General features: G+C 45.8%; 1 protein-coding gene across 3 annotated transcripts in view; it reads left to right on the forward strand.

Annotated features, from left to right (window-relative positions):
• The first annotated feature begins 5,519 nt into the window (after positions 1-5,519).
• Positions 5,520-14,001, forward strand: part of LOC134563821 (PH and SEC7 domain-containing protein 3-like) — a 109,982-nt gene continuing 101,500 nt past the window's right edge. For all 3 annotated transcript variants that reach the window (XM_063422132.1, XM_063422134.1, XM_063422135.1), the window contains exon 1: positions 5,520-5,708. In XM_063422132.1, the coding sequence (XP_063278202.1) occupies positions 5,688-5,708 (21 nt within the window). In that variant the 5' untranslated portion in view covers positions 5,520-5,687. The remainder of the gene's footprint in view (positions 5,709-14,001) is intronic.

Here is a 14,001-nt window from a genome sequence, read left to right on the forward strand (position 1 = left end):
GTGAAACAACCCTTCCCTCATATTCTCCCAAGGCCAGATCTATCTTTGCCATTTGGATGACATTGCAAAGAAACCAAAATACGATTCTGTTCTTTATCCTTTATGTGGCAAGTTGGGGGAAGGGAAAGAGTCTTGGTGATTTGATCCCTAAAAACCTCCATCTAATGATCTAACGTGGCAAAGATCCAGACAGAGAAACAACACTGAGCTCCTGGGAACTGGTTGAAATTTCCTTTTCCCTGCTTCCACTGTTGGTGTTCCCCTTGCTGGAGTATCCTGAATTCCTAGACCTGGCCTCTTGCTTGCCTGTCAGGAGCAGTATGGAGAGCTTTCCCCCATCCAGTGAGAAGGCTCGGTTGTACCCTTAGTGCTAGGGAGCAGCAGGAGCAAGACTTGCTAGGGCTTGGTAGCCTAGGAACAACTAGCTATTTCTCTGTCACTTTTGGAGATGCTTGAGAAGAACACGGCCAGCATCAATCTGGTTGGAACCTTTCCTCATGGTCTTCACTCTGGAAAACATTTAGTAGGGCCCTTAGGTTACACCATGATTGCTGCATTGGGCTGCCACTTTTGTAGGGAGTTGGCAAAGAAAAGGTTTAATAACCTGTCTGCTGTGGGCTCATCAGTTCCACAAACATCCAGGAGCTGTGGCTGCTTGTTGGGGAGGGGATGGCAGCCTGTTTAGAAGGTTGCACCCATTACACGTGAGTTGATTTCAGGACCCTGCAGCCCTTTCTAAAGAGAAGGCCAAAGTGACAGATTTGCTAGACATGGGGAAGAATAAGGGTTAAGATTAGGAGAGGACATGACTACAGAGACCCATGAAGTAACCAGGAACCTTTCAAAGCAGGGATATTCAGCAGGATTTTCTGTGTTCTTCAGTTTGATTTGGGCTAATAAGGAGATTTGTAAAGACTCACACAGAGGGGGACATACTGGTGATATGATGTCCCTGGTTTTGGAAATAAATATAAAGTTGGAGATCCCCACACTCTGATGGACAGAATAACAAATTTGAGATTTCCCATCAAATGGTCTAATTCTGGCCAGTTGCAGGGCTCCCTGGGCAAGGAATATTGGTAATTTCCTTTCCTCCCAATGAACATGTCAGATGGAGAAGGGAGTGAAGTGAAATCTCTGGATTGTTTCCTGGCCATAGCAAGACTCCAGAGAATTGTCCATGAGTGAAGGAGCAGGACAAGAGTCAGTTAACCCATAAAAGGGAAGTTTCCAGGAGCTCTGAGTATGAGGCCAAACAAACCTGACAACCTGTGAGGAAAAAGCCAAGCGAAGAATGGTGATACTGTTGTGGCTTGCAGCATACACCTTCTCAGAGTGAAGCTGTCTAACTAGCCAGTGTGTTCACTGGCCCATTCCATGCTGTAGCTATCACTCTGGGCCGTACTACAATGATTTATACCTGACCCTTTTAAAGAAATCATAGGAAGATGACCATCTTTACACATGCACAGTTATTCTTACTCTGCACCTCACCTCCAAGTTTGTTGTTCCCCTTGTGCTGTTGCATTTTCTTTTCCACCCTTAAATCGGAAAAAAAATGGTTGTGATGGTGATTATATTACTCTGAGTAAAACAGAAAAAAAATGTTTTCCCAGCTGTGTCCAGAAAATCCAGACACACAAGGAAAATCCAGTAAATTATTAACTCGGTCTTTCCATCTATAGATAGTGGTGTTTCTGGTTAGGCTTTTTTAGTGGTATTATTTTTTTATATTACTAGCCTTCTTCTCCCTCAAGCCAAAAGAGAGTCTCTTTGATTTGAAATGCAATGTCCTGACAAATTTTCTGGTGAGTACCTGGATGACTGCTTACTTGTGATTTTCTGCCTTTTGAATGAGGAAAGGTTATTTGAAAGTGAGCTTCCTGTACTACTGCCCTGTGAGAAGAAAATAATGAGCAAGACAGCAATTTTATTGGCAAAAACTTACAGGGTTTATGCATTGGTTACTCTTTGCAGAACACTGATTTTAATACACTACTTTAAAAATATTTCCTTCTTACTTTATTTCTTCATTATGGGGTGGTATAGTGAGGTAGGGTTATTTTCAGCTGTGAATTTTTGATCCAGACAATGAAGTTTGTCTTAGGAAGTGGCAGGAAGAGACTGGTACCATCTGGCTGGAATAGGCACTGATAGAGCAATGCACAATCCACGCATCCACCTAGGCGCTGCCCTGCCGATGACAGAAAGCACCCTATGACCCCTGTGTTGTGACCAGAAGCAGGTTTGACCCATGGGTTATAGTCAGAAAAACAGGTTTGGTTTGCTGCCCTGCTCCCACCCTGGTGGTCAAGTGTGAACTTGCTTGACAAGCACACCTTGGCAGCCCTTGACATTGCCTGTCTTACCCATTTGCCTGTTTATTGACCTCTTGGTTTCTACTCAAGGCTCTTTGCAAACAAGCAGTCCACCATAGCTACTTTTTTGCCCTGCGTACCAATTTTCCTAAGTGGCATACCCATACTTGATATTTTCAATACTGTGACCTGGGCGATCTCAGCTGACAGCATTACTAGAGCACTCTTGGCCTTGCAATGCTCCACTCCCCCAAATACCCCCAGCAACTGCCTTTGCAGTTTGGCTATGTCTCACACAAATCCCCCTTATCCAAGCTGTGGGATCCAGCTGTCCCTCAAGGAGCTTTCACACTTCTGTCTGCTGCACCCACCAGCTTTCTGAGGCTGTCTCCCATTTCCTGTGCCCTGCTCAATCTCAGCCTGCACCCCTGCAAGTGTTGGCTCCCTGCTCCCCATCACTGCCCATGGCTGGGGAACTCAGACCAGCTTAGCCACTGCACAGGCTGGACTTGACTGTTTGCTATCTTCTGAGTTTTTGAGGTTTTTTAAATTTCTATTTAGGTTGTGTAAAAATACATGCTGTATGCTCACAACTGAATTATTTAACAATTAAGAGTGCTCTCTAACTGTGATATCTAGCTCATAACTACTTAGTAAGCTGCAGGTTTTGTGTCAGCTTTTTGTGACTTTTATTTTTTTTAATATAACTACCTGGAAATTTATATCAAGTGTTTGGACAAAAAATATGGATTTCCTTCATAAATGTACTAACCCCATCACATTTTTCTGCTGATTGCTCATCCACAGAAATCTTTTAGGATTTAATAGGGCCCTTCTGCAGAAAACAATGATCAGTGGTGTCAGAAACACCAGTTTGTGCCGATTTCAGGATTCCATCACCCGCCTTTCCAGAGAAGCTAACCAAGAGCTAGATGCAACATAGCAGTGGCTTGCAAGACCATCCTGCCCCAGGCTGGCAAATGCTCTCCTTTCCCAGTCCTTCGGCACAGAGCATATTCTTGGCAGCCTAGATGTCTTGGTGACTCAGGCTAAATGCCTGGATCAGAGAGAAAAGGTCAATTTTTTCTCAACACAAATAGAGGGGGGAAAAGCACCAAACTGAAGTGCAGTGACTGCATCAGCCACCTAGGTGCCTAGGGCAGGGGGATGTACCTTGCAAGGGTATTACCAGCCCCTCACTCCAGCCCTGCTTTTGCTCCCAGCCGCCTCCTGGCCTGCAGTTGCATGACCTCAGCCTGTCAGAGAAGAAGCAGGCAGAGTGCATCAACTCCCCGGAGATTCAGGCTCTGGGTGGTTTCTTTTTCTGCTGCATTAAACATTTCAGATGTGGCGCAGATGGGAAATCCAAAGCCTGGGCCCCCACACCGGCTCCCGGGGCCCCCAGGGTGTCTGACAGATGGGATAAAGCCCTGGGGCAGAGGGACGAAGCCCTTCAGCACATCACCCAGCCCCGCCAGTGCAATTCAGCCACAGATGATGGGCACAGGGACCTCCTCGGGACCCGTGCCAGATATTTCAAGGGAGTGCTGCTGTGCAGGGCAAGGGACAGATCCTGTGCTGCTCCTGCGATGGATGGTTAAAGGCAGCCTATGGTGCTGGGGAGTAGGCTAGACGATTAGGATCGGGAGAGGGGGAGTTGTAGGGAGAGAGCAGAATGCTTTCTGAAATACAGCGTACACCACTGGCACCCAGATGACAGAGGTGTGTAGTCTGCTGCTGGGTGATGTGGGCGTAAAGCAGGAGCACTACTGTTTGGGTAAACAACAACTGTTTGGAGCTGGAAGTGGTGAGAAATAGTGAGTTCAGTCTAGGAGAAGCAGTGTGAACTCTGCATGCCACAGCCCTATTGGGAAGACCGTGGGAAGGTACTGCTGGATGGAGCCCCCAGACAAGCTGGAAGAGCCCAGAGATGGTGGTGGTGGCTACCCTGTCTTTATTGCCAAACAGGGAAAGCTTTAGGGTGCTTCAAACATTATGCCTGGATATACTTTTATCCTGCCGGAAATAGATTTTTTTTTTTCCCCATGGGGCTGAAGAAAAGCTGAGATCGCCCAGTGCTGGCAGGAAGGGTGGCTCTGGCACTGAGCTGTGAAGCTAGTGGGGAACAAGGCAGGGCTAGGCTGTCTCCTCAGCCACAGAGGTGCTCTGTCTGGGAGTGGGACTTATGTCAATGACTTCATGGTGATGCACTTCTACCACTAGCACTGTCCAAAACCTTTCAGAAGAGCACAGCATTAGACAACAACCTTGCCTACCACCTAACACAGAGGGTTTTTTTCTAGCCATGCTTAGAATGAAGCAAACTTAAAGTGCGTTCAGTGACTACTGGCCCTCAGAGATTGTTCCAGAAAGCCTATCCTCAAGTTTGATTGGTTAAAACTAAAGAAGTTTCAGCTGCCACTGAACAAAACATAGATATACTGAACTTACAGAAAGTGACATCCCTCTTTATGCAGTCTGCCAGCTACTTGTGCAGTTAACTCATCTAACTGGGCTAATGAGATTTGGGGGTATTTTCTAAGGCACAGCTTTTGACGGGGAAACCCCATTTTTTTTTCTTAAAAGAACAAGGCTCAGAGGTCCTATTTAGAGAAATTCTAATGATGTGGTTGAGTGCTTTAAACCCTAACGATGCAAGTTCGCTTCCAGCGAACTGTGAAAAAACAGGAAAGTGGAAAAGCAGTTTCGAGTGTTCAGATGGGGTTACTCCGAAGACATCTGCGCTCTTCTGCTTTTTGAAGTCGGACTGCGAGGGAAAGCCCCAGGGCTTTTTGAAGTCTTTTCTAAAAAAGGCTTCTGCTAATTTTTTTTTTTTCTTTTTTTTCTCCCCAACAACTGCGAGCCGCACTGAGGGGATTTAAGAGCAGAGTACGGCATGTCCCAGCCCCCGCGGGCTTTGGACATGTTCCTGCCCAGCGCTGCTGCTGCGGGCACGCGGTCTAGGTTGTGCTTTTCACTCTATTGCTTTGCTAATCCTGAAATCCCCTTCCCCACCCCCCCCACTTTCTTTTTTTCTTTTTTTTTTTTCTTTTTTTTTTTAATCTTTTCACGGAGCACGTGGTGCACTCCGCTCCCCTCCCCTCCCCTTCAGCGCGCCGACCCCCGCCCCCGCCTCCCCTGCCCTCCCCTCCCGGCCGCCGCCCCGCCCCGCCGGGTCCGGCCCGGCCCCGCCGCCCGGCCCGCGCCGCTCCGCGCCCACCGCGCTGGGGCCGCCGCGCTCTCCGGCTCCGCTGCGGGCCGGGGGGCACCACGGCCCGGCCCGGCACGGCACAGCGCGGCTCGGCGCGGCCGGGCTCGGCGCGGCCCGGCGGGAGGGCGGCTGCGGTCCGCCGCGGCCGGCGATGGGAGATGGAGGGAGCCGGCGGTGCGGTAAGGGGCGGTGTGTGCCCGTGCGGGTGAGGGGGTTGCGCTCAGCCGGAGGCACTTTTCCCATTTACTTTTGCATTTTTTCATTTTCCTTTCCCTCCCCTCTTTCTTTTTCTTTCTGTTTTCTTTCTGTTTTCTTTTTGTTGCCCTTTCTCTTTTCCTTCTGCCTTCTTCCCTTATCCTTTTTCCTCTTTCCTTGTATTGTTTTCCTTTTCCCCTCTTTTTTTTTTTTTTTTATTCCTTTTCACCGTTCCCTAAGGGAATAAGCTCAGAGCCCACTCCTGTGCACGTAACTGCTAGATCCCGAGAGACACCAGCTGCAGCGAGGAAGCGGCGCTCAGGGCTGGGACCCCGAGCTTGTGTGTCGTGCAGTTCATCTTGCTTGTATCTCCACGTAACTTGTCTGTGTAACACATCAGCACTGTTGCTGCACTGACAAGCTCTCTTAATCTAGCCAAATTCTTGAATTAAACAAGACGTTGTCAGAAAAATTCAGCGTTTGGCTGAGTAGTAGCATTGCACTTTCAGGGAAAGAGTGAGGTTGAGATGATTTCACCAAAAGTGTAAAACTGTAGAAATTTTAAACTGCGCAAGCATAGTCCTGTGCAATTGAGGTGCTGTCTTCATCCTTGCGCCCGGGAGCAAGAGCTACACTTCTCGATAGGAACATAAACATACAGTTGTAATGAGTCTGAACTTTACACAAACCCACTGAAGTTGCTCACTCCCATATAGGTGAGTATTTCCGTGCTATAAGAATCAATTACCTGGCTCCCACAGGGTCCAGTTAGTGTATTTGTCAGGCAAAGCTACGTGTATATGTTATTGAAGTGATTTGGTGTGTAGTAGGCAACTGGAAGTACTATTCGTTTTGTAGCTTCAGTCACACTTTCATTCTGACTGTGCATAGGACTATTAACACAGAAAGTCAAATGTAGTATTTGTAAGGGAACTGGAGGTTGCACACCCAGTGTTTGAAGCATTGTAGTAGACTGCTGAGAGTCATCCAAGCCTTTCTGGTTTAGCTAGTAGAAAGAAGCCTCTTTCTACTCCAAATGCTTTTTCATCAGTCATATCCTTAGTTGATGTGTTTCAGCACATGAAATGCTCTCAGTGAATCTGTGCTAGCTCTGTTAATTTACACAGACAGAGTTGGTTTTGGGGCACACTGTTGATGGGAGAGAGGTGATGTTAATCATGTTGGAGACCCTGTGCAAATGGTCCCTTTCTGTTAGAGCCATGGTTCATTTGGGATTGTAAGAATATCCTTTGTGGTAAGTGGGGATGTTAAAAAAAATCCAAGAAGCTTACATGCTGTTGTTTTCAAAACTTGAAACAAGTTTGGAAACAAAAAAACTAGGACTTCTTAATCCACACAGAAAATTCTTGCACAACTGACCTGTGTGAAAGTGGTTCTCTTGTGCTATTTGTGCTTAAATGGATTGTTTGATTTACTATTTCCAATTTTCAATTTGATCTCATGCTGTCAAAGTGAGAAGGAAAAGAGCAGTGAGGATCTTAATGAACTTGCTAGCAGCTTTTTTTTTTCAGCAAATCCTTCTTTACTGTTGTCAAGGTGCATAGCTGAAAGTCATGGATGTTGTTCAGAGTATCTCCTCTCCCTGCCTCCATACCAACACAGGCCCTTCTGTTCTTGCCCATCGCACCGGGGAAGTCTGGCAATTGATTTTGCAGCTTTGATATAAGAGATGGTTTGGGGTTTGATCCCTGTGGGCTGAAGAGGCAGGCTCTCTGTGGGAGTGACATGGAGCATCTCTGCAGGCACTCGTCTCCATGCCTGTGTTCTGAGACAAGTGCTGGAAGATTCAGTGTTTAGGCAGCACAAGTTGTACGCTGCACAAGGCCACCAGGGCTAAGTAAGGGTGCTTGGACCGTGGCTGATAAACTGTCTTTGTGCATGCACAATGGCTGATTGCTTGAAACCATCCCTGCTTCATGGAGAGACAGGCTGGCAGACTTGAGAGCTGGAGTGATTTTTCTCAGGCATGTGTTTCTTTGGAGAACCTCTGTTTGCTTGCAAGGGTCTTGTGAGACAGCAAGAGGCTGGGGTACTGCTGAGTGCTGATTTAAAGATAATTTAGAGATAGCACAATGTAGTGGCCTCATGAAGGGAACCCAAGAAAAGGAGGGAGGGAGTAGTGTCTGCAGAGTAAGATTTTGTGGGTGGGTCCCCAGGGTACTGGGGAGCCATCTGCCAAGCTGCTGTTCTTCAGCTGAGGCTGGACAAACCTGTGAACTGCTGCCAAAACTCAAAGATTGAGGCTGTCAGAGTATCCTGCCCCAGATCAGCTCTGCCTTGAGAGTGCTGAGGATCCCCAGGGTGCAGCAGCTGTTAGAGTTGTTTGGTGTGCGTCTTGCTGAGCTCACCCAGCAAAGGTGAGAGAATGTTCCTAGGCTCAGCAGGGACATGTGCCACCCACCATCCTTGAAGGGATATGTCCTTGCAAATGGTCCCTGATGGAGAGCTGGCTTCTAGTGGAGCAGGGATTTCTCGATCTGCCTGTCCCACCCAGACCTGCTCTGTGACCTAGGTGGTTCATTGCATCCTGGTGGGTTGTAAAATTTTGTGTGGCTCCTTCCCTCTGGAAGGCTGAGAAGGGAGATGTGTGCTAGGGAGCTTCTCTGGACAGTGATTGTACAGAAAAGTGGGTCCTCAGATAAACAAATTTAGGTCTTGTACAATTTGTGTCCTAAACTTCTGAATATCTTTCTAAATAGATTGATGCCCTCCAAACCCCATGATCACAGAGATTATTTTCAGACCTTATTTTCCTGTTTGTAGGGATGTGAAGTTGGGGAGTGGGGGGAGTGTGTGTGTTAGAAATAATTTTCTTCTGTTAGATGACAAAGCTGTTTGAGACTGGCTCAAAGTGTCTGCCTGACACCTTCATTCTAGATGTAAGTGTTCCATTCCTCTTGGAAATGGCACTGTTTGAAGTATACTTCTGCGTCATGTTTCCAGATACTTTCTCTGTGTGCAGCTCCTCCTTGCTCTGAGATGTTTCTTGCTGTTTTGCCAGCTTCTGTTTGAGACCACAGACTCCTGTGATGCTAATGCATCCAAACATTTATTCTCTGCTTTAAAGAGATGAGCAAGGCAGGTTGTGGATGGTGCTTAAAAGCAGGGTGGGGTGAGAGCTAGCCCTCTGGGTTCCGGCTTGGTTGCTACGGGGTTGAATCAGGAGTCAGAGCAGCTCGGTTATTATCTAGCCCTTGAAGCTTGAATGGCTCCTGAATTGACTGTACTTCCTGGATGCTGTAAGTAAAAAAACCTGTTTGGGCACTGGATCAGGCTGTCGTCAGGGATCAAGCTGTCCATCAGAGTGTGGGCACTGCGTTTTCACCTCCACTGAGTACCTCAGCCACCAGTGATAGCTGTGGAAAGTATGTGGCGCTTGCTTCCTTTTTGGAATTTCAGTGTTGCAACTGCTGGGCTAAGCCAAAGGAAATCAGGCTGGAGCTGGCTTCTGAGGATGGCCTGCAAGGGCAGAAACACACTGGTCACTGCCTCGCTTGCCAAGAACATCACGTCATAGACACATCAACTTTTTGCTGCCTGGTGAAAGGACTGTCTTGCACAGGACCAGGAGTTGGACTTGATGGTGGGTCCCTTCCATCTCAGCATATTTTATGATTCTATGACTGAAAAGAGGCCCTTGTCTTGAAACTGTGATGCAGTAGTTTGGGAGTTGTTTTAAGAAAACAACCTAAATTACACAGATTACATAATACAAGCCTCCCTTTTTGCAGAAGCAATGAATGGGGCCTGCTTTCTCTTCTTGGCATGAAATGGCGCAGTGGAAGAGGTGGCTAAAGTGTACTCATTATTTTTTTACAACAGTTTTCAAATGGGAAGTGTCATTTGAGTAATACATGCATCTCCCAGGCGGAATGAATGCCAAATGTGGTGGCAAGATGCACTTAGGCCTGGGATATGTCTGCATGTCAGTGCTAACAGAAGAATGCTTGCCAGGGAAGCTGTTTTCTCAAGAGGAAACAAATTCTAGTACCAGCAAGTTCTGGTTGTTGTCAGCTGTCTTGTCTGTGGACTTGCTGTGACTTAATGAGGAAGAAAGAAGAGGTACTAACTTCCTCACCAGTGGGACATGAGTTCCAGCTGGCCTGTGTTGTGCTGCTTGTGGGGGATGTAACATCTTTGATGTCTTCTGCCTTCCTGCCACAGCTGAAACTGCCTGTTGGCTCCTGACTGCTTACAGGGCCATAGCTGCCCAGCAATGCTGCAGTCCTTAAGGTGCACTTTCTTAGCAAGAAAACAGTCTTACAACAATATTTTGAGTCCCCCATTGGCTGCCCATCAGGAGAAATTTGTTGATGTGTTTTCATGCTTCTGCCTCGATTGCGCCAGAGATAAGATGGCTCTGGTTAAACTTCAGTCAAATTTTCGTTCCAAAAATCTTCTGTTAAATCTAGGTAAGGCTCAGAAAATACTGCTGAGGTGAAAGCTGTGAAATTAATTTAAATATGTGATATGAAATAATCATGTAGAATCAATAATCTATGTCTAAGTTTGCAGGAGATACATACCCCTTTTTGCGTACTCTGTTGCTGTGTTGTAATTCTGCAGTTTGCGCTTGCTGCAGAGAAAATGCAGTTTTTTTCCCTTCAGCAAAGATAAATTCTTCCAGTATAGAGTGGTCTGATGGTTGCGTGTGGGGTGGTTTTTTTGTTTGTTGGTTTGTTCTTTGTTTTTTGGGTTTTTTTAACCATTACTGAAATGGAATATTTTAATCGCTTGGGGACACTATCCTAAACTATTTTTATAATATTGATTTGAAAAATGAAGATGAGCTCCCCAATACCCTGTCCTTCCATCCATAAAAGCAGTGTATATTTAGCTGGACATAAAGAATGTACAGCACATGGCAGAGGATGCTGTCTGTAAATTTTCAAAGGACAGCAGATGTTGGCTAGGGTTTTGGAAAGAATTTAGTTGCTTAAAGATACAGAACTAACTTCTGGTAGGCTCATAAGACATTTAGGTATATTCACATTTTAGCTTCCATGGAGTAGAAATCCATGTGGAGCAGACCTGTAGCCTGTCCAAAGATTGTTCTGCCATCTGAGATGCCTAAAGACGATGGAAGCACACTACCTGCTGAAGACAAGCAGTCTGTCAGTTTGCTAAATATACTAGAACAGATTGAACAAAAACAGTAAATGCAATATGTCTACTACATGCATTACAGAATTCACTGGATAAAGTATGCTGTCTTTGCACAGTTTTTCTCAAGTCATACCCCTACCCCAGTGCTTTTTGACATAATTCGGGAAAAATACTTGCACTGTGGCTTTATAAAAGTTTTGTGTGTTTTTCATTTTCTGTATGTATTATGTCTAAGAGCACAGTGGTTCAGGCAGTGAACTAAAGCATTTTTCTCAGAGGACTTGTTTTGATTCTTGTACATACCTTAGAATAAATGCATAGATATCCAAAGGTCCCTACAACATGCATCAAAAATCACTGACTTGGCAAATACAAAATGCTGAGTGACCTTTAATGGTAAAGTGTAATCATACAGACTTTGAATTAATATGCTGTCCACAACCATGCAGTTACAGCTCAGACAGCGTCAGCCTTTGCATAATAAAAAGCATTTAATTCTGTATAACAGCCGACTGCTTCCTAACAACTTCAACCAAACAACAAAGCAAACATTTCTTTAAGGGGAGAAAAACTCAAGTGCAAGTCTAAAACAAGGCAACCAGACTGGAAACAAATTTTACCTGCCTGATACTGCTGTGAAGACATTAATTTGAGGTTTTTTGTCACTGTTCACAGGGTTTTTTTCTAAGCAGCAAGTCTTTTGCATCATTTCTGAACTGAACCTCTCTTTAGACACTGAACTTCTGTGAAGTCTGCCTTTGCGCAGGGAGAGCAGCTTTGATAGTATCTGCACCCTTTCAGTTTTGCTCTCTCTAGCCTGACTGCTTCCTGTGAGGCTGCTCATAGTAAACAAATGCTGTAGTGCTGGGAGTAATGGCACAGGAAGCCTGCGGTGCCCTGATGCCTTTTGGTGATCCCTGGGGTAAGCTGTGGAGTGTATTGTGGTGAGGACTCAAGAGGAGCTGGCTGGATGGTGCCAAGCCTGAGATCTGTCCAGTCCATGACCATGCCGAAGCCTGGTGAGCAGGTAATGGTGACTCACTGCACTGGTTTGGATTCAAGGCTGCCTTAGCCCAGGAGCATGTATGTGGTCATGGAGGTCAGCAGATGCCCAGGAGGAGTTCAACTTAGAGATTCATAAGAACCATGTGATTTCTATATTGTTAAGGATTTGTATCCCTTCAGCTTGTTCACCCTCCTTGTCAGGTGTATCAGCATTTTGATTTCTGTGACCTTGCTTTGCAAGGAGGTTGGTGGTTTTTACTACAAACTGTACAAGGAATCATGTTCTCCTTGGTGTGGTGCTGACTCCCCATACCTTCTTTTGTTGTCCTCTGGCTGTTACATTAAAAAAAAAAAAGGTGCTGAATTACTCACTGTTCTTTGCTTTTTTCAGACCCCTTATCACTGCAGGCACCTCAAGCACCTCTGTCACATCTCTCAGTTGCCTCACAGCTGAAAAGTCTTACATGATCCTCTCTAAAATCCTGACTTCTCTGCTGGAAAACAGCTATAAGCAGTGTTCTCACACAAGCCTGTTCTTTCCTCCCCAGCTTCTGGCTTTCTATACATCTCCCTGCAACTCCTGATAGTTAGGAATTAGTTTAAAACCCAGGCTGAGATTTCTTCTCTTTCAAAACCTTGGCTCGCATTAAGTTTTAGCAGCTTCAGCCGAGATTAAGCCATGCAAAGCTCCTGTTCTTTTGAATTTTAATCTATTTTACTAATGCTTTAGTTCAAGAATTGCAAACATGTGTATTAGTGTGGAGAGGTATGAGAAAAACACAAGTATGGTGTATGAGGTGAGATGGAATTAAACACTATGACCCTTGCTAGTGGTCTTAGTGTGAGCACCCACACTCTTCCTGTGATGTCGATGCACTAGGTTTCACTAGTTAGCAAGTTTATTTTAATGCCAGCTTTCTGCATTTAATCCTGTTACTTAGGAAAGTGAATCAAAAAGAAACTCAACAGGCATAGTCTTTTCAGATGAATTGGTATGACCTGTCAAAAGCAGTGAAGTTCGCTAAGCTTTTGGCCACGCAGGGATGATGTGGCAGCAGAGGCAGAGCTGTCAATGCTGGATTCTGTAAAGACTTGTCCATAACATTGCAACTTGCCGGAGAAGGTTTTAAAATCTGTGGGAACCTTCTGTCCATCATTCCTGCTGAGAGCATAAGCTTAAACTGTATCTCAGGGGATTTGATAAGTTGCTCACAGGCAATTGAATTTTTTTCTGCTAGAGATGTTGTTGAAGCAATGAGAATGGAACAAGCACAGCCTGGGATTAGAAATGGTCCAGGTGTGGCTGTGAAATTCTCCATGGTAGACTGTGATTTACAGGCATTCTTCAAGGCTTTTTTCTGCTTTCTTGCAATACTGCAGCGTCTCCGCAGTAGCCTCAACAAAACCTCCAAAAGGCGCTGCCAGTATGGGGATTGTTGCTTGCTGTCAGGGAGCTGACATCCAGTGGTGGTGTGGCTGAGGGGGAAGGCAGGGAGCTCTGAGAGACAAGCTGTGCACATGTGAAAGCATGTAAAACTGAGGCTTTCTCATGGTATGGCTTAGCTGTGGAGACATGCCTGAGGATGCTTGCACCTCTCTGTCCCAGCTAACTATTTTTCATGAATGGTCCTTAGGTCCCTTCCTTCTGATGTTGCCCCTTAATAGAAGGGGTCTCTTGCTATCCAGAATCTTGGCTGACTGTTGCTCCCTGAAGACTCATGTTTGAGCACCCATCCTGTTTTGCTTTTTCTCAAGCACTCTTTTCCAAGGTCTCCTGCAAGGATTGAGTCTGTCTTAACAGCATCTGTCCTCTCAGGGAGTCTGAAAAATTTCAGACTGGAATTTGCCATTTAATTATCTGCTCTTTTGAATACTTCCCCCTTATTAAACATTTTCAAAGAAAACGTATGACCTGAAGTGTGAGTGCTTCAGGACGCATGGGTTCACACTGGTTCTTTGTGCTCAGACTGACCTACTCTTTGTCAGCAGCTGTAGACAATGTTACCCCTTTCCACTGAGAGAATGCCCAGCTCTCCTGTCAGCTCAGCTGAAAACAGTGGTGAGATAGCAAGAGTCTGATATTCTTCAGTTAAAGTTCTCTGACGTGTAGGTATGTGTCTTGGTTTGAGACAAGTCAGGAGGAAA

Source organism: Prinia subflava, chromosome Z (assembly GCF_021018805.1).
Source record: "Prinia subflava isolate CZ2003 ecotype Zambia chromosome Z, Cam_Psub_1.2, whole genome shotgun sequence".
NCBI classification, from domain to species: Eukaryota; Metazoa; Chordata; class Aves; order Passeriformes; family Cisticolidae; genus Prinia; species Prinia subflava.